This window comes from Grammomys surdaster, unplaced genomic scaffold, assembly GCF_004785775.1.
Source record: "Grammomys surdaster isolate TR1022 unplaced genomic scaffold, NIH_TR_1.0 350, whole genome shotgun sequence".
NCBI classification, from domain to species: domain Eukaryota; kingdom Metazoa; phylum Chordata; class Mammalia; order Rodentia; family Muridae; genus Grammomys; species Grammomys surdaster.
Window position 1 is genome coordinate 437,616 of NW_021604769.1, and position 26,637 is coordinate 464,252.

At 36.8% G+C, this 26,637-nt stretch overlaps 3 protein-coding genes across 3 annotated transcripts; all 3 read left to right on the forward strand.

Moving 5' to 3' along the window:
• Positions 1-703: 703 nt before the first annotated feature.
• LOC114631049 (olfactory receptor 1020) lies at positions 704-1,715 on the forward strand. Its single transcript, XM_028779354.1, has one exon. It carries the CDS (start codon positions 729-731, stop codon positions 1,680-1,682), a length of 954 nt encoding a protein of 317 aa, XP_028635187.1. The 5' UTR covers positions 704-728; the 3' UTR covers positions 1,683-1,715.
• An 18,176-nt stretch (positions 1,716-19,891) lies between these two features.
• On the forward strand, positions 19,892-20,845 carry LOC114631087 (olfactory receptor 1020-like). The gene has a single exon (XM_028779388.1). The coding sequence runs from the start codon at positions 19,892-19,894 to the stop codon at positions 20,843-20,845; it is 954 nt and encodes a 317-aa protein (XP_028635221.1).
• Positions 20,846-25,302: 4,457 nt separating this feature from the next.
• LOC114631052 (olfactory receptor 5M10-like) lies at positions 25,303-26,250 on the forward strand. Its single transcript, XM_028779356.1, has one exon. It carries the CDS (start codon positions 25,303-25,305, stop codon positions 26,248-26,250), a length of 948 nt encoding a protein of 315 aa, XP_028635189.1.
• The last annotated feature ends 387 nt before the right edge of the window (positions 26,251-26,637 follow it).

Below are 26,637 nucleotides of genomic sequence, written 5' to 3' on the forward strand. Positions count from 1 at the left end.
CACTCTGTAGACCAGGCTGGCCTCGAACTCAGAAATCCACCTGCCTCTGCCTCCCAAGTGCTGGGATTTAAGGCGTGCGCCACCACCGCCTGGCTGGAAATCTTTTCTGCAAGTTTGAGTGATCTAATACATAAGTGTTATCCATAGTTAAACTGATTTATTATAGTTCTTTTGTGATCTTGTGACTTTGAGTAATACATTTGAACTTCATTGACTGCTTACTATTTTTTTAATCATAAATGTTTACACATCCTATAGTTTAGTTCTGTAATCATTAGAGTCTATTACTGAACTTTCCTGATGGTTCGTTGATTTAAATATCATGTCTGCATGAGGATAACCTCAATTCTTTTATTGACCATAAAATGTAAGTACCTCAGGAGCTCCTTGTCACTTATGACTCACTTTGTTAACTTTTATTATTTTAAGTTACTTTCTGTAAACTGAGAAGAAGTCAGCTAGTTAGATAACATGAGTTGTGTTTCTTCAGTTGTATGTACAAGACATAAATATTTATAGTTCTGTTAATCATTAATAATATAGACAGTTATGTCTGAGCAATACTTTTGACTCTGATCTTAATATTTAACTATTCTGTAAGAATTTGTGTGTATCAAAAATCTATGTATTTGTGTTTTTGCCATTACTTTTGTTAGTATTTATATCAACAGTATTCTGCATTCATAGAAATTAATTCATGTTCTAACAATTCTTGTGTTGCAGCACAGATGGTCAGAATCATAAAAGTAGTCCAAGATAAAAATGATACAGAAGTGACAGAATTTATCCTTTTGGGACTCTCAGACAATCCAGACCTGCAAGGTGTTCTCTTTGCATTGTTTTTGATCATCTACATGATGACACTGGTGGGCAATTTGGGCATGATGGCCCTGATTAGGATTGACCGCAGTCTGCACACACCTATGTACTTCTTTCTCAGCAGCCTTTCCTTTGTTGATGCCTCTTATTCCTCTTCTGTCACCCCTAAGATGCTAGTGAACCTCATGGCTGAGGATAAAGGCATTTCTTTCAATGGGTGTGCTGCTCAATTCTTCTTCTTTGGCTCCTTCTTGGGAACTGAATGCTTCCTGCTAGCCATGATGGCCTATGACCGCTATGCGGCCATCTGGAATCCCCTGCTATATCCAGTTCTCATGTCTGGGAGAATTTGTTTCATGTTGGTGTCCACCTCATTCCTAGCAGGCTTTGGCAATGCAGCCATTCACACAGGGATGACTTTCAGACTGTCCTTTTGTGACTCTAATAAGATCAATCATTTCTACTGTGATACCCCACCCCTGCTCAAACTCTCTTGCTCTGACACTCGCATTAATGGCATTGTGATCATGGCCTTCTCCAGTTTCAATGTCATCAGCTGTGTTCTGATTGTTTTCATCTCCTACCTGTGCATCCTCATTGCTATACTGAGGATGCCTTCTGCAGAGGGAAGACACAAAGCCTTCTCCACCTGTGCCTCCCACCTCATGGCCGTCACCATCTTCTTTGGAACAATTCTTTTCATGTACTTGCGTCCTACCTCTAGCTACTCTATGGAGCAAGACAAAATTGTCTCTGTATTTTATACGGTAGTGATTCCAATGCTTAACCCTCTCATCTATAGTTTAAAAAATAAAGATGTTAAGAAAGCAGTGAAGAAAATCTTACAGAATTGTGTGCTTTGAGGCCAGTGTATATATTTTCATCCTATGTTGATTGTATTGTATTTTTAAATTTTTTACAACATACTTGCTTGTAGGCTTCACTGGGGTAACATTGATGATTTGAGATAACATTCATCTTTATTTTCTAGTGTCGTATATATGTCTATGTGGGCACTTGAGGAGGTGTTGGAAATTATTTATCCTGTTTTCTAGTTTCAGTTTATATAGGTAACTGCAGTTCCTCAATTTGCTTTAATAGGTGTGTGTGCATTACACTTGTATTTATATTATTACATGTATATTTGAGATCTCTTTCTCACATGTACTAATTTTGGCTTCTTATATTGTCTTGGAGACAAAGAGATGTTGTTTTCAGAATAGTTATTGGGTTGTATTATCAGGGGGAAAGCAGAATTAGGCAGATCAAATGGGATGTGATTAATGCATAAAGAACTAGGCTCTGGTAGGTCTTTCCTGTCTTAAACTGCATTTTCACAGTGGCCTATTTGTCTGTACTTTGGCAGTAGGAATATCCATCATTTGAAGTTAGGCAATCCTTCTAGCAGGGCACTGTTCCAACCACAGAAGTTATATGAGGACTGTTATTTGCTCAAATGCCTAGAACTTAGGGACATATTGAAGACTTTGAGTTATCTGCATAGCCCTGAATGACTGCAAAGGGTATCCTATTCCATACATTGTGTAGTCAACCATCCTAAACGAGACCAAACAAAGAATCTTGGCAGGTATTACATTAATTAAGTGCTAGAGCAAGAATAAACGATTATTTGTTTACTTTGTCAATTTATTTATTAATGTTTTTCAAGTCAGAATCATATGATTTTAACTGTTAAACTACCTAAATCATTCAGGTAGTTTCCAATAAACATTTGTCAAGTTAAAATGTCTGTCATATTAATGTGCATATGTGTGTGTGTGTGTGTGTGTGTGTGTGTGTGTGTGTGTGGTGTATGGTGGGAGCTAAATTTGTTTGGACAGAGCAAGGATAAATAACTGTGTATTATAAGATGAGAAAACTACAACTACTTAAAAAAAGTTCTCTTTAGGGGCCAGTTTGCTTATTATCCATTTTATAAATAAGCCCACTTTGCAAATATGTTTCGAACTCAAGATTCATTGATTGCATTAACTCAATAGGTCAGATTAATTCTGGCATAGATCCAAAAGGTATACACTTCATAAGACACTCAGCTATGAATAGAACCCAGGTCTTTTGGTTAAATTTATAAAATATCCACTTTTTCACTTATCTCATCTCAAGGAAGAGGGCTATTACATGGTCTGTTAGTTGCATCTTGGGTATTCAGATATTTTGGTCTAATATCCACTTATCAGTGAGTACATATCATATATGTCCTTTTGGGTCTGTGTTACCTCACTCAGGATGATATTTTCTAGTTCCATTTAATTGACTACAAAATGACCTTATCATTATTAATGGTATTCCATTGTGTAAATACACAACATTTTCTGTATCCATTCTGCTGTTGAGAAACATCTGGGTTGTTTCCAGCTTCCGGCTATAAATAAGGCTGCTGTGCATAAGAAGGAAGGCCAAAGTGTGGATGCTTCAATTTCACTTAGAAGGGGGAAACAAAGTAATCACCATAATCACAGACAGACAGAGGGAGGAATCTGTGTGGGAGAGGGGAAGTGGAAGCAAAAAAGGGAGGCAGGTTCAAGTATGGGAAGATACTGGAGAGAACTCCAGAGGGCCAGAAGAATGAATAAAAATATGTAGCAGTGAGGGATGAGGGATGGTGGTGGGAGAACCACTAGAAAGTCCCAGAGGAGAGGCTCCCAGGACCCAATGGGGATGACATTAGCCAAACTATCCAACAGCGTGGAGATACAACCTAGAGAGACCACCTCCAAAAAAATAGACATGCCTCTCTCTGTCACTTAAGGGATGGGGCCAGACACCCATCTCAAATTCTTTAACCAAGAACTGTTCCTATCTAAAGGAAATGCAGGGAGAAAAAACGGAGTAGAGGCTGAAGGAAAGGCCATCCAGAGACCACCCAACCTTGGGACCCATCCCATCTGCATACACCAAATTCTAACACTATTGCTGATACTAAGAAATGTTTGCAGATACGATCATATATAGCTGTCCTCTGAGAGGCTCTGCAGCACTTGACAAATACAGATGCAGATCCTCACAGACAACTACTCGACTGAGCCTGGGACCCCAGTGGAATAGTTAGGGAAGGACTGAATAAGCTGAAGGAGATTGCAACCCCATAAGAAAAACAACAATATCAATTAACCTGACTACTCAGAGCTCCCAGGGATTAAACCGTCAACCAAAGAGTATTCATGAGTGGGTCCATGGTTCTAACTATATATGTAACAGAGGACTGCCTTATCTGGCATCCATGAGAGGGGAGGTGCTTAGTCCTGTAGAGGGTTGCTACCCTAGTGAAGGGGGATGCTAGGGTGAGAAAAGAGTGGGTGGGTGGGAGAGCACCCTCTTCGAGGCAAGGGGGAGGGGATGGGGGTCGTAGAGGGGAGACTAGGAAGGAGGACAACATTTGAAATGTAAATAAATAAAATAATTCAAAAAGAAGAAGAAGGCTATTAGATGTCTCTGTGGGGGGGTTGCCTGAGGCCAGATTCAGAATTCCGGTTTTCTCTTGATAATAGCCAAGGAAAAAGAGAGTCTGTTGGGGCAAGACATGGCCTTGCCACAAATTAGGATTGCCTTTTAATATTAAAATGTTTACCTGCCTGATTCTAAGTTACTTTGCAGTGCTAGTTGGCCCACCTGTCTCAATTCCACTTAGGCCAGAAATAGCAGAGTCTCTGGCATTTAGCAACTCATCTTAGTGCAGCAGGGGATTAAGTAAAGGATCAATCACTAGGGTTTGTTCCTCTTTCCCTGTAGCCTCACTTTTCCCTTGTTAGACTGGAGGGAGGTTTGAAGCAATAAACTTTTATTGAACTGGGAGAAGAAAGTCACTTACAGAAGTAAAAACTTTTACACAAGCAAATAAGTATAAACTCATATACATTCATATATGAATTCACCCACACGTATCCATGCATTTCCATGCATTCCAGTTGGCCCTGCTACCTGCTTATTTCATTATTACATTCTCTCTCTCTCTCTCTCTCTCTCTGTCACACACACACACACACACACACACACACACACACACACACAGGTGCCAGTGCAGAAAGAACTCATTCTTTTTTTGATGAAAAATGAGCTACAATACAGAAAGAAAAAGCTTCTACCCCTTTATTGCTAAATGAATTTAACCCAATTCTGAAAGAAAAAAGCTTTGTTCTCTTTAGTAAGAGTACACCTGCCTTGCTGTTAAAAAAAGACCTGTTATTGCTAAGGTCATCCCCATCAAGTCCTAGGAGCCTCCCACATCCCAGGTCTCTAGGATTTTCTAGAGGGCTTTATTTACCCTCACTCCTTGCAGCTCCATATTTCCATTCATTCTCTTGGCCTTCTGGACTTCTCTCCTCTCTCCCTCCATACCTGTTCCTGCCCCTTTTTTTCTTCTCATCCTCCCTTCTCCCACTTAGGTACCTCTTTCCCTCTGCCTCCCATGGTTATTTTGTTCTCCCTAGTAAGTGGGATTGAAGCATCCTTACTTTAGTCTTCCTTCTTGTTAAACCACTCAGCGTCCTAGAGTTGTACCTTGGGTATTCTGTAATGTTTGGCTAATATCTAATTATCAGTGAGTAAAGAGCATGCATCTAATTTTTGGATTTGGATTAGCTCACTCAGGATGATATTTTCTAGTTCTATCCATTGCCTGAAAAACTCATGATGTCCTCAGTCTTTTTTAAATTGGTTACTTATTTATTTATTTACATTTTAAATGTTATCCATCTTCCCTGTTTTCTTTCCACAAACCTTCTATGTTTCCCCCCCTCCCCCTGCTTCTATGAGGATGCTGATCCACAGACCTACCCATTACCACCTTCCCTCCCTGGCATTCCCCTATACTGAGGCATCAAGCCTTCCCAGGACAAAGGGACTCCCCTCCCAATGATGCCAGATAAGGCAATCCTCTGCTACATATCCAGCTGGAGCCATGCCCACCCACCCCCATGTACTCTCTTTAGTTGGTGGTATAGTTCCTGGGAGCTTTGGGGGAGGGATCTGGGAGGGAGAAAGGAGGGGGAGGGAAAAAGGAGGTCTGGTTCAGATAAAGAAGGAGATGGGGGTGAAATACAGAGTTGGGAATTTGAAAGCAGATGTGTAGCAGTGTCTGTGTGTGTATGTGTGTGTGTGTGTGTGTGTGTGTGTGTGTGTGTGTGTGTAGGAGTGGGGGAACTGAAGGTAAGGGACCCAAAATATCTATGTTCTCAACAGCTAAATTTCCACTGTGTAAATGAACCACATTTTCTGTATCCATTCTTCGGTTGAGGGACATCTTGATTGTTTTCAGCTTCTGGGTATTTGAACAAAGTGGAGCATGTATATATAGGTGGGTCTTCAGAGAGAACTATTTCCAATTGTTTGACAGACCTCCAGATTGATTTCCAGAGTGATAGTATCCATTTGCAACCCCACCAGCAATGGAGAAATGTTCTACTTTTCCCACATCCTTGCCAACATGTGCTGTCACCTGAGTTTTTGACCTTAGCCATTCTGATTAGTAAAAGGTGGAATCTCAGGGTCATTTTGATTTGCATTTTGCTGATGACTAAGGACTCTGAGCATTTCTTTAAGTGCTTCTTGGCCATTCAAGATTTCTCTCTTGAGAATTCTTTGTTTAGCTCTGTACCCCATTTTTTAAATTGGGTTATTTGGTTTTTGTGGAGTCTAACTTCTTTGGGTGTTTATATTTTGGATATTTGGATATTTTGGATATTTATAATGGATGTAACATTAATAAAGAACTTTTCCCAATCTGTAGGTTGCCATTTTATCCTGTTGACATTTTCCTTTGTGGTACAGAAATTTTCAGTTTCATGAGGTCCCATTTGTAAATTTTGGGTCTTAGAAACTGAGCAATTGATGTTCTTTTCAGGAAATATTCCTCTGTGCTTTTGAAGCTATTTCCCACTTTCTCTTCTGTTAGTTTCAGTCTACCTGGTTTTATGTTTAGTCCTTGATCCACTTGGACTTGAGCCTTTTACAAGATGATAAATAGGGATCAATTTGCTTTCTCGTACAAGTAGACTGACAGTTAGACCAGCACCATTTGTTGAAGATACTTTCTTTTTTCCAATTGTGGTTTTGGATTCTTTGTCAAAGACTATGTGTCCTTAGATATGTGGGTTTGTTTCTGGGTCTTCAATTTTATTCCCTTGATCTACCTGTCTGTCAGTGTACCAATACTAGGTGTTGTTTGTTTGTTTGTTTGTTTTTATCAGTATTACACTGTAGTACTGATTGAGGTCAGGGATAGTGATTCTTCTAGATGTTCTTTTATTGTTTTGGCTATCCTTGTTTTTTTGTTTTTCTATATGAAGTCGTGAATTGTTATTTCCACATCTGTGAATAATTGTGTCAGTATTTTGATAGGAATTGAATTGAATCTGTTGACTGCTTTTTGTACAATGATTACTTATATTATGCTAATCCTAAGCCATGAGCATGTGAGATCTTTCCATCTCCTGAGATCTTCTATTTCTTTGTTCAGAGATGTGAAGTTCTTGTCATACAGATCTTTCACTTATTTGGTAAGAACTACACCATGATATTTTATATTATTTGTGGCTCCTGTGAACTGACTTGCTGCCCTAATTTTTTTCTCAGCCTGTTTATCATTTGTATAAAGGAAGTCTACTGATTTGTTTGAGCTAATTTTAGCCACTTTTCTTAACTTGTTTTTCAGCTATAGTAATTCTCTGGTAAAATTTCTGGGGTCACTACATATACTATCATTTTGAGGTCACTTATATATACTATCATATACTATCACAGTTCAAGGCATTTGGAAAATTCCATCTGGACCCTCCTTTCCTAGAAGGGAGCAGTCATTGGAGCATATAGGCATCCCTTCCCTTCAGAAGGGAGAGGTTGATTATATTCCTCAGGAAGACCACAGGAGGGACTTATCATTGACCACCTGAAGATAAGGGAAGCCCAGAGCACATAGACACATTCCTCAGGGTGAACTAACCATTGGATCCCCCACAGATAAGGGAAGCCCTTGGTACCTACCTCATTCCCTATGGACCAATCAGTTTAAAAGTCACACAGTTCTGCCAATCATGTTGTGCCTAATGGCTATTTCTCTATTCTACCCCAGAAAACTGTATAAAAATTGGCCAAATGGGCTGCCTGTGGTCATCGCCTCTCCTTTGAATGCAGAATGATCCCAGCACACTGGAACAATAAACTCCTCTTGCTTTTTCCTTGATCTCTGGTTCACTCGGGGGTCTCTGGTAGCTAAGGCTTGTCAGAATCTTACAATATAATCCTCAAATAGTGGTTGATACCTTGACTTCTTCCTTTCCAATTTATGCCCCTTTTATCTCCTTTTGTTGTCTAAATTCCCTAGCTAGTAGTTCAAGTGTTATATTGAATATATAGATAGGGAGAGAATGGAAAACCTTGTCTTGTCTAATTTTAGTAAGATTGCTTCAAGTTTTTATCCATTTAATTTTACGTTGGTTGATGTTTTGCTGGGTACTGCTTTTATTATGTTTAGGTATGTGCCATGAATCCCTGATATGACTAAGGCTTTTAATATGAAAGGTATTGTATTTTTCAAAGCCCTTTTCAGCATCTAATGAAATGATTGTGTGATTTTTGCATTTGAGTTTGTTTATATAGTGTAGTATGTTGGATTTTCTTATTTGAACCATTCCTGCTTTTCTGGGATGAAGCCTACTTGATCATGGTGAACAATGGTTTTAATGTGTTCTTGGATTCAGTTTGTGAGTATTTTATTGAGTATTTCTGTTGATTTATATTTATAAGACAAATTTGTCTGAAGTTTTCTTTTATTATTAGGTTTTTGTGTGGCTTCATGGAATCAGTTAGGTAGTGTTCCTTCTGTTTCTATTTTGGGGAACAGTTTGAAGAGTGTTGGTATTAGCTCTTCTTTGAAGTTCTGGTAGAATTCTTCACTAAAACCATCTGGCCCTGGGCTTTGTTTTTTGGTTTATGAGGTTTTTAATGACTATTTCTAATTCCTTAGGAGTTATAGGATTATTTAGATAGTTTGCCTGCTCTTTATTTAACTTTGGTACATGGTACCTGTCTAGAAAATTATCAATTTCATCTAGATTTTCCATTTTTGTTGAGTATATTAGATTAAGATGATTTTTGAATTTCTTCAGTTTGTGTTGTTATGTCTCCCTTTTCAGTTCTATTTTTGTTAATCTAGATACTGTCTCTGTGTCTTTTAGTTTTGTTAAGGCTTTATCTATCATGTTGCTTTTCTCAAAGTACCAGTTCTTGCTTTTGTTGACGTTTTGTATCATTCTCCTTGTTTCTTACTGGTTGATTTCAGCCTCCAGTTTGCCTACTTTCTGTCCTTTACTTCACTTGGGTGTGTTTGATTCTTTATGGTTTAGAGCTTTCAGGTGTACTGTTAAGTTGCTTGCATGGGATATCTCCAATTTCTTTATGAAATCACTTAGTGCTATGAATTTTCCTCATAAGGCTGCTTGCATTGTGTCCCATAAGTTTGAGTATGTTGTGTCTTCATTTTCATTGAATTCTATAAAATCTTTGATTTCTTTCTTTACTCCTTTCATGACCAAGTTATCAATAGTTCATAGTTGTTCAGTTTCCACAAATATGTGAGTTTTATGTTGGTTTTGTTGTTATTGAAATCTAGCCTTCTTTGATGGTGATCTGATGTAATTTATAGGGTTATTTTAATCTTCTTATGTCTGTTGAAGCTTGTTTTGTGTCTGGTTATATGGTCAGTTTTTGAAAAGGTTCCTTGAGGTGATGAGAAGAAGGTATCTTCTTTTGTTTTGGAATGAAATGTTCTATAGATGTGTGCTAAATCCATTTGGTTCATAACTTTTGTTAGATTAGTTGTATCTCTGTTTAGGTTTTGTTTCAATGACCTGTCCATTGCTTAAGTAGACTGCTAGAAGTCATCTACTATTATTGTGCGGGGTTGAATGTATATTTTGAGCTTTAGTATAGTTTGTTTTATGAATGTGGATGTCCTTGCATTTGGGGCATAGTTGTTCAGAACTGAGACTTCATCTTTGTGGATTTTTCCTTTGATAAGTATGAAGTGACCTTCTCCATCTCTTTTGATTTCTTTTGGATGACAGTCTCTTTCATTTGATATTATAATGGTGACTCCAGGTTGTTTTTTTGTTATGGCTTGATTTGATAACTTTTTACTAGCCCTTTACTCTAAGGTAGCTTCTGTCTTTGCTGCTGAGATGCTTCTTATCTGCAGGATAATGTTGGATCCTGTTTGTGTATTCATTCTGTTAGCCTGCATTCTTTCACTAGGGAACTGAGTCCATTGATATTTCAGAATATTAAAGACCAATGGTTGTTAGTTCCTGTTATTTTTGTTGTTGGAGGTGGTATTATGTGTTTGTAATTCTCTTATTTTGGGTTTGTTGTAAGGTGATTAAGTTCTTGTATTTTCATGGGTGTAGTTTCTCTCCTTATGTTCCTTCTTGTATCCTCTGTAGGACTGTATTTGTAGAAAAATATTGTTTAAATTTGTATTTGTCATGGAAAAATCTTTATTTCTCCATCTATAATAATTAAGAGTTTTGTTGGGTACAGTATCCTGGCCCGGTATCTATGATCTCTTAGTGTCTGCATGGCATCTTCTCTATATTGTCTTGCTTTTAGTATTTTTTAAGAAATCTGGTATAATTCTGCTAGATCTTCCTTGGCCTTCCATCTTCCAGTAGTCTTCTTTTGTTCTGTACATTTAGGGTTTTTATTATTGTATGGCAGGACTTGTCTAATCTATTTGGTGTTGTTTAAGCTACTTACAGATTTATAGCCATCTCTTTTATTAGGTTAGGGAAATTTTCTTCTATGATTTTGCTGAAGATGCTTACTGGCCTGGTGGAGTAGGAATCGTCACCCACTTCTATTTCTATTATTCTTAGGTTTTGTCTTTTCATTGTGTCCCAAATTTCATGGATGCTTTTGGTTAGGAACTTTTTACACTTTGCATTTTCTTTGTCCAATGTTTTGATATCTTCTATGCCTGAGCGTCTCTCTTCCATTTATTGTATTCTTTTGGTAATACTTGAAGGTATACCTCCTGTTCTCTTTCCTAGGTTGTCTATCTCCAGGGTTGCCTCCATTTCTTATTTCTTTACTTTTTTCTGTTAGCAATTTTAGATCTTGAACTTTTTTGTTCAAATCCTTCACCTGTTTGATTGTTCTTTCCTGTATTTCTTTAAGGGATTTATTTGTTTACTCTTTATTGGCTTCTGCCTGTTTGCCTGTATTTTCTTGTATTTTTTAAGGGAGTTATTTATATCTTCCATAAATGCTTCTAACATCTTCATGAGATGGGATTTAAGTCAGAATCTTGCTCTTCAGGTGTTTTAGGGTAGCCAGGGCTCACTGTGGTGGCTGAACTGAGCTCTAATGGTGCCAAATGAAATTCTGCCAAGCATTCAGGTGGAGGTGAAGACCAGAAGGAAGATGGATCACATGCAGAGCAGGAGAGATCCCATGTTTTCTGGGCTCTTTGAGGATCCCAGCTGTCATAGGATTGAGGTGGCTGTTTAATCTGTGTTCATAGTTATTGCAGACCTCCTGTGAGATAGGTAGGCTGTGGAGGGGGGCCAGGTAGGCCTATCTGTCATGCGTTCAGGCGGAGGTGCAGATTTGGAGGATGATGGAGCTCAGGTAGATATATGGGTATATACGATATATGGGTAAAGGAAGGGAAGCTAACCTGTATGGTTCAGGGTCTCAGGCCTGATGGAGTGGTGGAGGAGGGATAGCGAGAGAATGGAGGTACCCCTGGGATGGCAGGGTGCTCAGAGCTGCTTGGTTTGGCCCAGAGTACTCAGTCAACAAGGATGATCGGTCAGGAAAGGGAATCTTACCTGTACTGTTAGGAGTCTGGTGAAGGTAGATGATAGGCAGCAGAAGAATGGAAGTCCCTCTGGGATAGCATGCTGCTCAGTGCAGTTTGGCTTGGTCCAGAGGACTCAAAGAGCATAGAAGATGGGTGGGGGAATGGAAGCTTACCTGTGTGGTTCAGTAGTCTGATGGAGGTGGAGTAGAGGCCTTGAGAGAATGGAGAGCTTCCTGCATCGTTCAGGATTCTGGATGGTTCAGGAGTCTAGTGGAGGTGGCAGAGAGGCAGCAGGAGAATGGAGGTTCTCCTAGGATGGCAGGATGCTCAAAGTCAGCTATTATCTTTTTTTTAAATGTATCTTTAATTAGAATTACAATAAATTTATCACCTCTTTCCCCCTTTATAAGACTGCACACTCAGCACTATCAGTGCACTCATCATTTTTTTTAAATAAGATTCTTTTATGCCCATGTCATCTGTAGGATATGTGTATTTGGATAGTGCAAACCTTTTTTTTTTAAACCACCTCTTTAAGATATACTTGATTTTACAGTAATGGAGTTGCTTCAGTTTTTTCCAAACTGAACTTGACCTTTCTGGATTTATTCTTTTTTTTTCTTCATAGTTTAGAAACCTTTATTTAGAGGTATTGACAAGAAAGAAGAAATAAGCATGTTATTAATCAATAGCGTGCCATAAGTGAGAGTAGTACATGGAAAAAATCACTACTGTGCCCTTTTCCCTTCTCTCCAAGAAACTTGGTTAACCTCCTCCCTATTGTATTTCTTTTCTTTTTTTTCATTGTTTTCATTTGTATGCCTTTAATTTCCCTTTTTTTGTTTATTGACTTGCTCTTTTTCTTTGACTATTTGTGTTTATTGTCTTGCTTTTTTCTTCACTATTTGCATCTATTGTATTGCTAGTTCCTCAACCTAGAACTGACCTTAATACTTGCATGTAATTAAAATGGCAGAAAAAAATTAGGATAGTGAAAATCTTAAAGTTCTCCATATAGAAAAAGTACACTGATGATTATTTCTTACTCTGAAAAGAGGGACAATTATGCCTTTGGGATCTCTAACATATCTGTCATCAATATGGACTAAATGTGTCACCTCATTTTCTTTTTTTTTTTTTATTTGAATTTCCTTTATGACTAAGGATGTTTAACATTTAACTGTTTCTCAGACATTTGAGTTTCCCCCCCTTGAGAATTCTCTATAAAGATCTGTACTCCACTTTTAATTGGGTTCTTTTCTTTTTTTAAATAATTTATTTAATTTTCCTCAAATTGTAATTCATTCTCACAGGGGTTATAAACACAGAAAGGCAGCATGTGGGGAAGAGGATAACACTGGAGTGTGGGTGTTCAGGGGGAATACAGATATCTTTCAGAACCGGGTATCAGCTGGGTGAAGGTTCAGGGGATAGGTCACTATGACTCTGCCTATGACTCGCTTGTGCTTATCTAAGTTGGTATTGTCTGCCAAGGCTACCTATTTACAAGGTCTTTGACTACTTGGGCTGGTAAATTTCCACAAAAGCTGCCTGTTTACAATAGCTTATAGCCATCTGTTTCAATGTCTGTTTCAAGGCCTATGGCTGATTTTAGGCCTTCAGTGTGTAAGCAGGGCTGCCCCTGACATCTCCCCCCTTCTCTAAGTATAGAAGGGTTGTGGCAATTCTAATCTTTCGAAGGTGGGGATAGAGGCCTGACCTCCAGTAATTGAAGGGGACCTTGTAATGGCTTCGGTCCCCCTCACGTTGTCCAGTGAGGCATGAGGGCCATACCCATCCTGATGTCTTTTTCCTGGAGAGGGGATACTTTTGACATCAACCCCTATGCAGTCAGGCTTGTCCCTCAGGGAACCCAGAGAGATATTTTTAACTTTTATTTATATTCCCTTGCAGTGCTTAGCATTGCAGCCTAAGCAAGAATTCAGATCGCCAGGGGGTTCTGGGTGTCCTCTCTCTGCTTGGTCTAGGGGTGGAAGTCCCCTCTTTTAGGTTGGGTGAAGATGGGTTTGGGGGGCATCCTGTATAAAGTAACCTCCTCATCTTGAGTCTCATGGTCCTCCATAGCTAACTTATGATAATTTATCTGAATAGGTTTTACTACCAAATTATTTATCTGTTGTTTCACAGTGTTAGGCAGCCTATTTGAGGCCCAGGGACCAGCAGAAATAAGCAAAATGAACCCAAATAATGGTCCCAAGATGGGAGGAAGTAGGGTTGACAACCTTGGAGAGGCTGAAAACCAATTCTTGTACCAGCATTCATCTGTCTCTTTTTCTCTCTGATTTTTCTCAGGGCCTTCACTGACCTATTAAATGCTCTCTTTAACCCTCCCTGTCTTGTCTATGTAAAGGCAACATTCTTCTTTAATTGCTGTACACAGTCAAGAGCTGTAAACAGCCTTTTTTATTGTAATAGAGTAAATCAAGTCCAATAAGGATCTTTGCTATTTTTGGAGGTCTCTTCAGACAGCAAAATGAGGGATTTCTTCAGACTAGTGATGTCAATCTCTAGCTGTTTGATGTTCTTGTCAGTTTCCCTTCAAAGGTCTGAGTAGTGTAAGTTCTGGGGCCAGCATCTGGATTAGAACTTCCAACAGCAGACATCACGGGTGATTTCAATCTTACCTGGAAAGGAAAAAGAAGGGAATTCTCAGGGAGATTTCTCTTCCCTGGATGTCAATTGTTATTCATCTTACTTATGGTTGGGCCTGGCTTTGTGTGTGGGGGTATTTATTTATTACATTAATCTTTTTGGTAGCTGGTTAGCTATGCCTTCTGTGGTATCAAACAGGCATATCAATCCTTGACCTCTTAAGGGAACTGGGTCTGGGCCATTCCCTTTAAGGATAAGAGGGTCCTTCCCCATATCTGTGGCATAGTTTTTGTTGGTCTTGGTGGTTCCAGAGGCAATCAGCAGCAGATTTGCCATGAGATTTCAGTTTTAGAGAGTTAAAAGTGAACAAGACATGATGGAGAGTATTTCAGTATTTCATTCTGGGGGGGGAGGGGTACCGTTCCCCCTCTTTTGTTTTTAAAGCCAATTTTTCAGAGTTCTTGTAAAATCAGGGCAAAAGCGCCAACAGTCGTTCCTTCCACACTCAGAGAGTCATGAAGACCCTATTTTAAGAAATATAAATCTATATTAATAATCTTTTAACAAAGGACTGTTATAGCACAGCCGACAACTAATCAGACTATATAATATATCGATTAGTAATAGCTTCTTCTACTTTTTGTGAGATTACCTCTCTTTTGTCAATTAATTGTTGAGGGAAATTAGGATTTACATCTCTCTTGAGAATATTAAACAGAGACTTAAATTCTTTTGTGGAGAGCTTAAAATAAGATCTTAGCCAATTAGCATCTCCTAGAAACTTTTGAAAATAATTTGAAATAAGTAATCTCTCTCTCTCTCTCTCTTTTTTTAGACCCTTTATCTGTTTTATTTTATTGGATATTTTATGTATTTACCTTTCAATGTTATCTCCTCTCCCATTCTCCCCCAAAACCCCTTATCCCATAACCCCTCCTCCTATTTTTATGAGGGTGTGCTCCAAACATCCTCCCAGTCCCATCTCCCTGCTCTCGAATTCCCCAACCCTAGGGAATCCAAACTTTCAGGGACCGTGATCCTCCACTTCCACTGATGTCTGACAAGGTCACCCTCAATTACCTGTACAGATGGAGACATGAGTCCCTCCCTTTGTGCTCTCTGGCTGGCATTTTAGACTTTGGGAGCTCTGGTTGAAACTTTTGATACTCCTTCTAGAAAAGACCAATGCACCCACACTTTGGTCTTCCTTCTTCTTCTTGAGTTTCATGTGGTCTATATGTTGTGTCTTAGGTATTGTGAGCTTTGGGCTAATATACACTTATCATTGAGTGCATACCGTGTATGTTCTTTAGAGATTGGGTCATCTCACTCAAGATTTTATTTTCGAGCTCCATCCATTTGCCTAAGAATTTCATGAACTCATTGTTTTTAATAACTGAGTAGTACTCCATTGTATAAATGTACCACATTTTCTGCATCCATTCTTCTGTTTAAGGGCATCTGGGTTCTTTCCAACTTCTGGCTATTATAAATAAGGCTGCTATGAACATAGTGGAGCATGTGTCCCTGTTGTATGTTGAAACATCTTTTGGGTATATGCCCAGGAGTGGTATAGCTGGGTCCTCAGTTAAAACTATGTTCAATTTTCTGAGATACCGCCAGACTGCTTTCCATAATGGTTGTACCAGTTTACAATCCCACCAACAGTGGAGGAGTGTTCCTCTTTCTCCACATCCTCGCCAACAACTGCTGTCACCTGTGTTTTTGATCTTAGCCATTCTGACTGATGTGAGGTGGAATCTCAGTGTTGTTTTCATTTGCATTTCCCTGATGACTAGGGATGCTGAACACTACTTTAGGTGCTTCTCAACCATTTGAGCTTCCTCAGTTGAGAATTCTTTGTTCAGGTCTGTGCTCCATTTTTTAATAGGGTTCTTTGATTGTCTAGAGTCTAATTTCTTCAGTTCTTTGTATACCTTGGATATTAGCCCTTTATCAGACATAGGGTTGGTGAAGATCTTTTCCCAATCTGTTGGTTGCCGCTTTGTCCTATTGTCTGTGTAGTTTGCTTTACAGAAGCTTTGCAGTTTTATGAGGTCCCATTTGTCAATTCTTGGTCTTAGAGCGCAAGCCATTGGTGTTCTCTTCAGGAAGTCAACTCAATTTTATTACTGGATTTCTGAAGTCACCTATAATGTAAGCAACAGAAATTGAAGATGTTATGGGGAAAGGGGGTTAGTTAAAGACTCAGTCACATACCTTGTGACTGGAAGAGCCAGAACTGAAGTGTATACATCCTTTTCCTCAACTACTTGGCAGTCCCCACCATGCCTATCCATAACTATTACCTACACAACTCACATTCCTAACCTCAAGAAGTTGAACAGAGGTGGCAGTACCCTGACATTCTGAGGACTCATTATTCCTAATCACAGAAGCTCCAGCCATCACAAAAAAAGAAAAAAATAGTGAATAGAGGTTATGAATCCAGAACCTCAGAATATCCTACATTAGACTTTGGTACCCCAAGAGTAAAGCAAAACATTATGAAAGAGAATTGAGATTTTCTTAGTTCCATAGGGGAAAAACAATAGATTACAATGAGGCACATAGGAGATGGAGTCCCTAGAGATGAAAGAACAAGTCTATCCTACTTAAATGAGTAAGAAAAGTCTAGTACTTCCTAAGACTCTAGCTGGTGAGAATTGTTCACCATTCTTAACAGTTGTGTTAGTGATACTCCAATTTGGAAGGTAAGGTATTCTGATATGATAAATAAAAGACAGAATTTATTACCTGTTGAGTGCAGAGAAAGGGTTGTATCCTATCTTTGTACTTGACAGTCTCTTGAATCTATCTGAATCATCTTTTTCAATCAAAGAGCATGCCTACCATAAGAAAGAAGGACTTATGCTTTTTTATCTAATTTCTTGTTCTCGTGTAGGAATTTGGATAAGAAAGAGAAAGAAGTAGACAGAAGTAATTGCAATCAATGAATTGCAAATGGTAATGAAACAATGTAAAGATGTTTAGTCTTTTGGCTTCCTGACATGAAAAAATTTACAATCTTAAGAATTTAAATCACTCACTGACAGAGTCCCAATATCATTGAGTGATATAAATGCTATACAAGGTTTCATTACTAAAACACTTTAGATTATCAGCAGAGATAAAACAGTACAAATGTTATGATATAGAGCTCTTTTGGGACAGAGTCTATGTAGCCATGGCTGTCTTGGAAATCTCTATGTAGACCAGCATAGCCTCAAACTCACAGAGATATGCTGGCTTCTGCCTCTAGGTGCATGGATTTAAGGTCAGTATCAGTATGCCCAGTATAATTCAAAGCATTTTTTTATTTCAAGAAATAGCTAAGAAAATCCTACAGTTATTTTCAAATAAACCTTGGAAATTTAGAACAAGAAACCATCATTTCTGGATAGCAGTTTGACTGAGAAATTTCAACAGCATGAAGATGGATATTGCAGAGAAACAGAAAAACTAATATGTAAAATGCTAGAGGATGAAGCTTGCTGTTCATGCTATGAGAGGCAGGAGAGTTAATGAAGCTCTGAAAATTAACTATGGGTATTCTTTGTACAAGTGTTGACATTAGTTGTTGACATGTTGAATGATCACAAATGTTAAAGAATGAGACTGAGTACAGATGTAGAATCCATCCATCCAGGCTAAGTTAGTTATTCACAGCAAGCTGATGATTCGTAAATTACATTTCTTCTCTACAAAAGGGAGGTAACACTGTTTAATTTCATTAAGCTTAAATAAAACAACACAGTGAACACTTATAAGAAGTTATTAAAATTCTACACATTAAGTACTTCCATTTTTCTATTTGTTACTTTTTGTATGTTTACTATATCTGATACTTTTTATTAATTCATTTGTTTTTATTATACTTGTACTCTCAGGAGCAGTGTTGGAATAAAAAAACAGAAAGATGTGTTCTTTTTTGCTTCTGAAGTTATTCTTGAAGTTCCTTCCAAGAAAGAGGCAATTCATCTGTATCAGGATCTATAGATATAGTGTAATATGGTGCTGAAGAAGAGAAATTTTGTTGCACCATGAACATATATTATACCGTAGGATGTAACACTGGCAAGTGAATGCCCCATATTTCCTTGACTTCAGCACACTAAGATGATAACAAGCATAGACTTTGGACAGCACTTGCTAATTTTTCACTACTGATTTAAGTGAAGACTCATGTAGGACTGCAGGTGCAGGTGTTATACTCCTCAATGAAAATAAAAAGTTATATTAGGTCTTAAAATCTTGACATAATAGAAACATAATAAAATAGAGCAGAGTATGTTTTAATCTTGGAGTTGTCCATCTCCTGTGAATGATACAAAATCAAGTGCTTTGTTTCATATTTTAAAAATTGTTTATACTTACTTAAGTATAGATTTTTTACTATTTAATAATATTTAAATGTACTATTTGATTATATATGAAACAATCTACTAGTAGTTATTGCTTTCTAAATTTTAATTTTAATAAATAGAATAACTTAATAACTTGAAATTTAAATTAAAAAAATTAGTTTATTCATGCAAGTAGCAATGGAGAAGGATAAAATACTAAAAGTAAAGGTAAAACTCATGTATTTCATTCTATTAACCTAATGTACTGCTAGAAAGATCTTTTTAGTATATCTGCGTTTCTCTGATGTTTTGTGTTTTAATATTAGTAATTATTGTAATTATTATTGCATTTGTTTTTGATTGAAAATTAAAATGTAAAATTGTATATTCTAATGCACTAATCAGTGAGAATTTGATACATACATTTTGTATAATATACAAACGTGGTTAATCCATTTAGGGTTAATATCTATGTTCTTTTCTCACAGTTTATTGTTCGTTAAGCAGAAAACATGCAGCTGTTTTATTTTATGTCATGGAGATATTCAGTACATAATAACATCCTCAACCTTACATGTGGTGGCATCTGTTATAGTTCTGTGATTCTCAACTATAGACTTGTACTTATATGAGAGTTTTTCCAGTTATTTTGGATCAAGATTTTTCTATTAGTTTTAAAATCTGATTATCCAATTAATAAAAAGTCTAAGTAGTAAACGGATTAATATTTTACAATTGATGATTCTCTAAATTTAGGCTGATACTGAAAACCTATTGGCTATACCAGGCTATCTTCATTTTTTTACCTTGGCTTTCTAAAAATTCTCTACTTTACAAATTCAATATTTAATTTAAAGATAATTACTACTTTTCTTGCTGTTGGTTATTTCTATTTTTTTTTTGTACAACTCTTCTTATTTTTAATTCTTCTACCAGGATTGTGAAGGAACACTCTGTGGTTTTAAAATATGTTATTTTTCCTCCAGAAATAAATGCTTAATTATAATCATAGTAGTCATAATACCTAATAATGATATACTCTAATTAATGGACAAATTATATAAAATGTGATCAAAGTTAATGGCTAATAAAACACTTGTCTCAAGGTCCTTAAGAGTTGACATAAAATATTCAAACAATTTTCTTGATATAATATCATACATATTAAAAAGTTTACTGATCTCACTTTTCACTATTTATTTAATATTTGTATGTGTTTTAAATATATATTCATGTCTGTATGACACAGTCATCTAGCCAAATGGAATGCTCTAACTTCTTTTATGTTGCAGCACAGATGGTCAGAACTACAAAAGAAATCAAAGATAAAAATGACACAGAAGTGACAGAATTTATCCTTTTGGGACTCTCAGACAATCCAGACCTGCAAGGTGTTCTCTTTGCATTGTTTTTGATTATCTACATGATGACACTGGTGGGCAATTTGGGCATGATGGCCCTGATTAAGATTGACTGCAGTCTGCACACACCTATGTACTTCTTTCTCAGCAGCCTTTCCTTTGTTGATGCTTCTTCCTCTTCTACAGTCACACCTAAACTGCTGCTGAACCTTCTGGCTGAGGATAAAGCCATTTCTTTCAATGGGTGTGCTGCCCAATTCTTCTTCTTTGGCTCCTTCTTGGGAACTGAATGCTTCCTGCTAGCCATGATGGCCTATGACCGCTATGTGGCCATCTGGAGTCCCCTGCTATATCCAGTTCTCATGTCTGGGAGAATTTGTTTCATGTTGGTGTCTACTTCATTCCTAGCAGGCTTTGGCAATGCAGCCATCCACACAGGGATGACTTTCAGACTGTCCTTTTGTGGCTCTAATAAGATCAATCATTTCTACTGTGACACCCCGCCCCTGCTCAAACTCTCTTGCTCTGACATCCAAATCAATGGAATTGTGATCATGGCTTTTTCCAGTTTTACTGTTGTCATCTGTGTTCTGATTGTTCTCATCTCCTACCTGTGCATCCTCATTGCTATACTGAGGATGCCTTCTGCAGAGGGAAGACACAAAGCCTTCTCCACCTGTGCCTCCCACCTCACAGCAGTTACCATCTTCTTTGGTTCAATTCTCTTTATGTACTTGCGACCTACTACTAGTTACTCTATGGAGCAGGACAAGATTGTCTCTGTGTTTTATACAGTAGTGATTCCAATGCTCAATCCTCTCATCTATAGTTTAAAAAATAAAGATGTGAAAGAGGCAGTAAAAAAAGTCTTACATAGACACATTCTATAAATCTGTTTTCCATCCTTCTATTATGCAGGATATAATAGATTTTTAAATATGCTACCTGATTTCTTAAGTTGTTTCTATGTGTTTAAGATGATGTATCAACATTAAACATACTTCTTGATCTCCATGTCATAAAGATGTTTAGTGAACCTACAAATACATTTTTTTAGAAAAATGATGTTCAGTGTTTTAGAGAATGAACTATATTGCCAAGACAACTTTTTTTTGTATAATCCATGTCATTGTGGAAAATAGTTGTGAATTTTGAGTTGCCTAAATATATGGTATATGAAAAATAAATCGTTCAACTATGATAGGCATATTTGACTATTTTATCAGAAATTCATTACCAATGTCAGCTTTCTCATATTACTATAAAGAATACAATATGTAACACAAACTCTTTTACCAGATGTTATTATAGAATGTCAACTGCAGCAATAATGTGGAAATATTTGGATCTTTTAAAATTATTTGAAACATGTCACAGAATTCAGTGTTTTATCTCTTTTCCTTCCAGATAGTCATATAGTTCTTATAAAAATTAAAAAAAAATTTGTGAAATGATATGTGAATTATGTTGTTTATTGTAGTAGGAGAAAATCAATATTGAAACAATGTGACAACTAACATCTGTGTTAATATACCACGTTGAAGTAGATATTGTGTAGATGCAGAACTTAGTAATTGTTCCATTCATGCTTCTACCAAATATATCAACCACCTCAGACCATGTAGAAAAACACTGCTATGCTTTATGGTTGGCTTCTTGCTGGCAGGTTCAGGCAAGAGCAGAGAGGTCATAGTCTCACTGCGTTTCTCTTGGGCTGAGCGGGATGGTGAGTATAGATGACCCAAAAGAAACACACTGAGCCGAGAGTCTTGTCAAAGCAGGAACTCAACTTTATTGCATTAGCCTTTCACTTACATAAACATGGAGCATAGGGAGAATGATTTTTGGTGGGGTGAAATGACATAGAAGACAGGGAGGGGTGACAGAGGGTATAAAGTGACTGACAGGACCAATGGCAAAGCTTTACATCAGCAACAGTGGGGCAGAGGCAGAGCCAAATAAGTCTTGCTAAGTCACCCCAGAACGGAAGTGACTGAGATAGGTCTCAAAACTTGAGCCAGGGTTAAGCTCTTCCACAAGCCTACAGAAAGTCGAGCCAGTCTCGGGTTTGTCCTCAAGGCCCTAACCCAGGGCCAAAATGAGTCCCAACACTGTGTAATCTCCATGATAGTGTTGTATCTCTTAAAATAAAGTTAGAGAGATTGTTGACAATTTACCTCATCCAGGCAATCTTTCATTTTCTTCTAATATCCCTTAATATCTATTTTTTCAGTTATCCCAGATTTCTTTTGTTACTTTAATAAAGACATAATAATAGATACATTTTCAGATCATCATAGACATATTCTTACCAAAGAAGATGAATTATTTTGACATGTTTGTGTATTTTATTCCCTTAACTTTGAAATAATTACATTCACAATTGTACTTTTTTCCTATAATTTAAAAATCAACCAGAGCTACAGTGTCTTAGTTATGTGATATTTCTTGCCATTCATAGAATATGTGTAGCTGACATGAACTTTTGTAGGTCTCTGGGATATAGCCACAGTAACTATGAATTCATTTCTGCAGCACTCCTGTTATGATTAAAATATTAATCATATTTTAGTGGATATGCCTAGTACCTCTGACTTTTGTAACCTTTCATTGATTTATTCTCCAATGGTCCCTGAGTCTTGAGGGGAGGGAGTGTGATGTAGACATTTCATTTGGAACAGCATTTCATAGGCTCTTATTCTTAGATGTTGACCAGTAGAGAGTCTCTGTTTAATCTCTAACTAATAAAAAAGAAGCTTCTCTAATAAGGATTGAATGATGCATTAATCTATGAGTACAAAGATAAGAACTTAGGGGAAAGAGTATCAATATATTCATTTAGCAGAGAAATAGTATCAGATTATGCCTTATGCTTATGTGTTCATCAACTATGGGTGATTAATAAAGTTAATAGTAGCAGTCTATTAAACCATGGTTTTAATCAAATGGGAAAATGTTCTGTTTCTACCATAACATTCATGTCATTTATTTATAAAAAAATATTTTCTGTGTTCTACACACTTAAAAATTATTTGTGCCATTTAATTTAAAATCTTTGTGGCAAACAATAATATATTTTTTCAGAGAAGAAATATAATTTGAAAATGATTAGCTTTCTTTTTCTCATTACCATGATTCTAAATATCCAAAAGTAATTTGGTATGTTTAATTGTGAGAAAGAAAAAAATATTTTATATCAAATTTATATAGATAATCTTATTTAGAATAAACAAAAAATATGGAGTTCAATGAATTTCAAAAAATGAGTAACAATTAAAAGATTGTATTTATAGCCTATTCTTTTCAACAATCTTTCCTCAAAACTGTCATTTATCATACCTTATCCCTCAATCCCATGGGATGAATTCTCCTTAGTGAGTACAGAGAAAAATGTGAGACTCTAGGTGAAATATCTTACTAGTTTACTAAATATACCAAGCATCATCTAACTATATTATTGTCTTTCGTTATTGAAACTAATAGATAAAAACAACAGACAAATACACTCAGAGACTGAGAAGAGGAGAAAGAGAGAGGGAGAAAGAAAAGGATTGTTTACACATTATGTATGTTAGGGAGAGATTTTGATTTCTTAGGTGAATACAACTCCTCACAGCATCAAATTAAGATTATGCCCTTGAGAATCAAAGAATATTTAAATTGATCTTTAAAGGTATATTTATATACTTAGGGAATTATATCATGGAAATTCAATATAAATCTTCTTTCTTCATAGGATGTGCAGTAGGTCAGTATTTGCAGGTAAGTTAAATTCTGTATTTGATATCTAAAATACCTTTGTGTGTTTTTATATGAATTGTTATCTATCATTGTGGAAAATATATTGTCAATTACTCTTAACTATTTTATTCATATGTGGATATATCCTAATGATTCTAAAGTATCCATTGCTACATGTGAACTCTGATGTATCTGCTGTATGTTTGAGCAGAAAGTAGACAATATATTTAGAGTTAGTATTGGGGCAATTTTATCACAAATTTACATATACATAGAAGTCCTAGATGGTAAATCAAACTGGCATTGACACCATATTTAAGATTCTTCCAGAAATAAATGAACTTATGGATGGGTTAGAATATAAGAACATTTTACACACACACACACACACACACAAATTCCACACACACACACACACAAATTCCACACACACACACACACACACAAATTACACACACACACACACACACACACACACACAAATTCCACACTGTAGTGATGAGCCTTATTCTAGATACTTGAATATCTTTTTAACTGCTCACTTATTTTATCTATGGAAGATTTTCTTTTCAATCTGAAACCTGTTCACCTTTGACTTTTTATCATAATTCATTTTCATCTAACAATATATTACATAATTTTCTTTATTAGTTTAGTCTCTATTCTTTTGCTCTGCATCACACACTCTGTGAGAAAATGAAATGTGATTACTGCTGTAGTCTTATATTGTCGAATAATGGCAAAAATGGAATTTTCAGTGAACATAAGTAAATGTATTGATAAACATCCAACACACAGAGAGAAATTCTTTTGTGACTATTGTTTATTGTTGTTACTGGTGGTGATGGTTTGGACTTTGGAAACATGATTTTGTTATGTTGATTAATTATCCCTTGGCAGACCAGAAATTGCCACTCTTCCTTCTGTACAATTCAAGTGCTGAGAACACAAGCAACTGGCACCATGGTATGTTGAGAATATTTCTTGATTTTGAAAGGCTAATATAATTTATTAAAAGAAAAAGTTCAGAACTTCAGAGAGTTTTTGTTCTCATATTGACAATTAAATCATCCTAATTTGTAGGATATGTAGTAGGTCAGTATTTGCAGGTAAATTAAATTCTGAGGTTGATATCTAAAATATATTTGTGTGTTCGTATATAAATTGTCATCTATCATTGTGGAAAACATATTGTAAAATGCTCTTGATCATTTATTCATATGTGGATAAAATTACGGAAATTCATTGTACATGTATATTACTAAGAAGACAGCTATACATGTGTAGATATATATGTGAAATTATTTGTCTATGATGAATAAGCATACATTTGTGATAAGGAAGGAGAAAGACAACAGGAAGTGGTTGTGTTCATTTTCTAGTAGGCTTGTATAATTAAAAAGGGTAAAAATGAAAAGAAAAACAGAGAGATCATCAAAAGATACATGCTGAACATTCTAGGTAGGTATTTGGAAGCAATTTATGAAAAAGGAATTGGGCTTCAGATCAACAAATACACAATAAAAAATCAGTCACAAACACACAGTTTAGATGAGAAGGCACTGCTTACATTTCTTGTCAGTTTCAGCTTTCAAGTTGAATGAGAATGTCGTTATTAAACAACACTGCAATGATGGACTTCATTCTTGTGGGACTCACAGACAGCCCAGTGCTGGAGATGATCCTCTTTGTGGTGTTTCTGGTCATTTACCTTATAACGCTGACAGGAAACCTGTGTATGATTGTGTTGATCAGGACCAATTCCCACCTGCAAACACCCATGTACTTCTTCCTTGGCCACCTCTCCTTTGTAGACATTTGCTACTCTTCCAATGTTACCCCAAACATGCTGCATGGTTTCATCACAGATCGGAAGACCATTTCCTATGCTGGATGTTTCACACAGTGTCTCCTCTTCATTGCTTTGGTGATCACTGAATTTTATATCCTTGCTTCAATGGCACTGGACCGCTATGTGGCCATTTGCAGCCCTCTGCATTACAGTACCCGGATGTCCAAGAACGTTTGTGTTTCTCTAGTCACATTCTCGTATGTGTTTGGCTTCCTGAATGGACTGTCTCAGACTTTACTCACTTTCCACCTGACTTTCTGTGGCTCCCATGAAATTAACCACTTTTACTGCGCAGATCCCCCTCTGATCATGCTGGCCTGCTCTGACACTCGTGTCAAAAAGATGGCCATGTTTGTTGTTGCTGGCTTCACTCTCATAAGTTCTCTCTCTATCATTCTTTTCTCCTACTTGTACATTTTTGCAGCCATCTTGAGGATCAGTTCTGCAGAAGGCAGGCAAAAAGCCTTTTCTACATGTGGTTCTCACCTGACAACAGTCACCATATTTTATGGGACCCTTTTCTGTATGTATTTAAAGCCTCCATCAGAGAGGTCAGTAGAGGAGTCCAAAGTAATTGCAGTTTTTTATACCTTTCTGAGCCCATTGCTGAACCCTTTGATCTATAGCCTAAGGAATAAGGATGTCATCAATGCTATGAAACAGGTGATCAAGGGAAATTTCTGTCAGAAAATTTTGGTTTAGGAAGATATTTGTGTCTTATTAGTAGGTGTCTGCGATGATACGGTATCTTTGTAGGATAATGTTAGTGCTTCAAACTTACTACTTGGGTAACAGTTTATATTCATAAAGGCTAATTTACTCTTGTACTTTACACTGCCTAGTTATACATTTTACTAAAATGACATGTTGAAATTAGAAAATTTTCAGATAATTCTTTAATAAAATTTATTCACTTTTCAGGATTTCATAAAAATAGATTGTCCTAATTTACATGAAATATAGTTTCTAACTAACATGTCTTAATGGAGACAAGCCATACCCTATGAATGATCATATGCTTGAAGGTTTAGAATGTTTGAAAATGAATGAATACTTTTATAGTTTTTTTTCAAATGGTGAATTTTGTAC